General features: G+C 34.0%; 1 protein-coding gene across 10 annotated transcripts in view; it reads left to right on the top strand.

Moving 5' to 3' along the window:
* Positions 1-2,500, top strand: part of ppfibp2b (PPFIA binding protein 2b) — a 77,972-nt gene that overhangs the window by 58,895 nt on the left and 16,577 nt on the right. For 7 of the 10 annotated variants that reach the window (XM_060885276.1, XM_060885275.1, XM_060885269.1 and 4 more), the window contains 2 exons: positions 405-516; positions 2,354-2,386. In XM_060885276.1, coding sequence (XP_060741259.1) covers positions 405-516; positions 2,354-2,386 — 145 coding nt within the window. The remainder of the gene's footprint in view (positions 1-404; positions 517-2,353; positions 2,387-2,500) is intronic. The other 3 variants (XM_060885277.1, XM_060885273.1, XM_060885270.1) reach the window with 1 other exon arrangement.

Raw genomic sequence — 2,500 nt, 5'->3', positions numbered from 1 at the left:
CAATATCCGAGTTCTCCACAGTAGTATAAATACGCGTGTGAGACCAGATCTTTTTTTTTTTTTATACAGTACATTTCATAGTTGGATCTAAAATAGCTTCCTAAGCCCCTGATCTCCTCCTACATGAAGAATGCTTTCAGGTCCTCAATGCATAGATCTCTCGTCGTCCAATCTGTCCATCCAACATCTGTCCTCCTTTCTGTCGCTGTTACTCTTCATCGTGTCTCGTGTTCCTCCTAAAGTAGCAGATTAAAGACCAGCCTGTGTATAAACCCCAGCACCAGCCCCAGTGTTTGGTCTTTGTGTGGGATTGTCAGTGTTGGTATGTTCCATGCTGTATACTACAGATCATACGGGACATTTAGAAACACTGATATATAATAATCTACTTCACTTTTTTGCAGACAGAGATCACGGAGCTTCAGCAGCTTTTGTCGTCCAAAGACGCAGAGATCGAGAGTCTACAGAATCAACTGCTGTCTAGAGGAAATACCGCCAGCGACGGCATGGAACGAGGTGAGAGATTCGAGTCTGCTGAAAACGTCACGATTGTCTCCTGCAGGCTGTAAGAATGAGCTCATGACCTCATGCGTCTAGGATTATTGTCCTGAAGGATCCCGGGCGCTCGGTGCACCTCTGGCTCTTTCGAGCATTCGTTAATAAATCAGAGTAGAATTAGTTTTTATCTTAAAAATAAAAGACAAAGAAATGTCAGATTCTTCCTGTTTGGTTGTAATATTTTAATAGATACTACGCAGTGTTATAATTGTATTATTGTAATATATAATCAGTCACTTTAATTCATTCGTTTTTGATGCAGAAATTGTAAAGACAAAAAAAAACACTCACTAAAGAAATACAGTGATTTCTATTTATATACTAATAAGTTAAAATATTTATAAGTATACTTATGAAGTATTGCATTAAAATATTAAGAGTCATGAATACATTTAAAAAAGTATGTACTATCTTTAATAAATAAATAAATAAATAGATAGATAGATAGATAAGTACATTCAGGGGCACGGTGGCTTAGTGGTTAGCACGTTCGCCTCACACCTCCAGGGTCGGGGTTCGATTCCCGCCTCCACTTTGTGTGTGTGGAGTTTGCATGTTCTCCCCGTGCCTCGGGGGTTTCCTCCGGGTACTCCGGTTTCCTCCCCCGGTCCAAAGACATGCATGGTAGGTTGATTGGCGTCTCTGGAAAATTGTCCGTAGTGTGTGATTGTGTGAGTGAATGAGAGTGTGTGTGTGTGCCCTGCGATGGGTTGGCACTCCGTCCAGGGTGTATCCTGCCTTGATGCCCGATGTCGCCTGAGATAGGCACAGGCTCAGAAAATGAATGAATGAATGAATAAGTACATTCATACATAAATAAATAATAATACATTAAAAACATAAATGCAAACAAAACAAATATTTTTTTTTAATGGAAAGTATGCAGTCTGATATATTTTTAGTCCATTATTTACAAGTCAAATTGTTCAGTTATTAAATAAAATATTTATTATTTAATAAATTATTAAATGAAATATTTTAGTTCCAGATGGACAGATTGATTTAATGAGCAGCTTTATTTTGACTGGAAAATACAACAAAAATTGTAATTGTTTATTAACATTTTGTAAAATTTCACAACAATTACAATTTTTGTTGTATTTTCCAGTCAAAATAAAGCTGCTCATTAAATCTATCTGACAAAAGTATTATTAACATTTTGTAAAATTTCATAATAATAATAATAATATATATATTGTTTGTTTTAGTTTATTAAAAATAATTGTAATAAATATGTACTGTAATTACAACAACAATAATAATAATAATAATAATAATAATAATAATAATGATCATAATAATAATTGTTTTTTGTACCTTCCATACATTTAAAATGCAGATTGAATTATTTTACATGTTTAATTAATACAGTTATTTGAAATTATATTTGAAACGTGTACAAATGAGGAAATAATAAAAAAAAAATGAATGTACAGTGTTTACATGCTTTATTAGCAGCTCATTTACTGATAGATATTTTGCATATATATTAGAGAAGTTCTCTTTCTTTTTAAGAAATCTTTTTTTGTAGTGTGATGAATTAGTATATATAAATAGATTAGTGTATTATCTGAAAACGTGTGTGTTTGTCTGTCTGTCTGTCTGTCTAAAAAAATGATGCCAAAAGCTTTCTGTGCTGCTTATGTATTAATCGGTGGTCTAGAAAATAGCATTTAATTATTAAAATAAAAATTTAATTATTAGAATCATTGCATGAGGTCAAATGTGTCTGAAATCTTTGAGAAGGTGATTAATCCGTGTCTCTCTCTTCGTGTTTCTCTGCTCTGTGGTGTAGAGGAAGTGTACAGGAGGAAATTAAAAGACAAACGTAAGCAAATGTGTGACCGAATGTCTGCACTTTGCACCTCTGCTGAATGCTGAATGCCTGATATACATGCATGCTGTGTGTGTGTGTACGTGTGTGTGCATGTACTTGGGAAGT

This window comes from Tachysurus vachellii, chromosome 13 (assembly GCF_030014155.1).
Source record: "Tachysurus vachellii isolate PV-2020 chromosome 13, HZAU_Pvac_v1, whole genome shotgun sequence".
NCBI classification, from domain to species: domain Eukaryota; kingdom Metazoa; phylum Chordata; class Actinopteri; order Siluriformes; family Bagridae; genus Tachysurus; species Tachysurus vachellii.
Note: the sequence above shows the minus strand (reverse complement) of the source record. Positions and strands in the feature narration are given on the sequence as shown.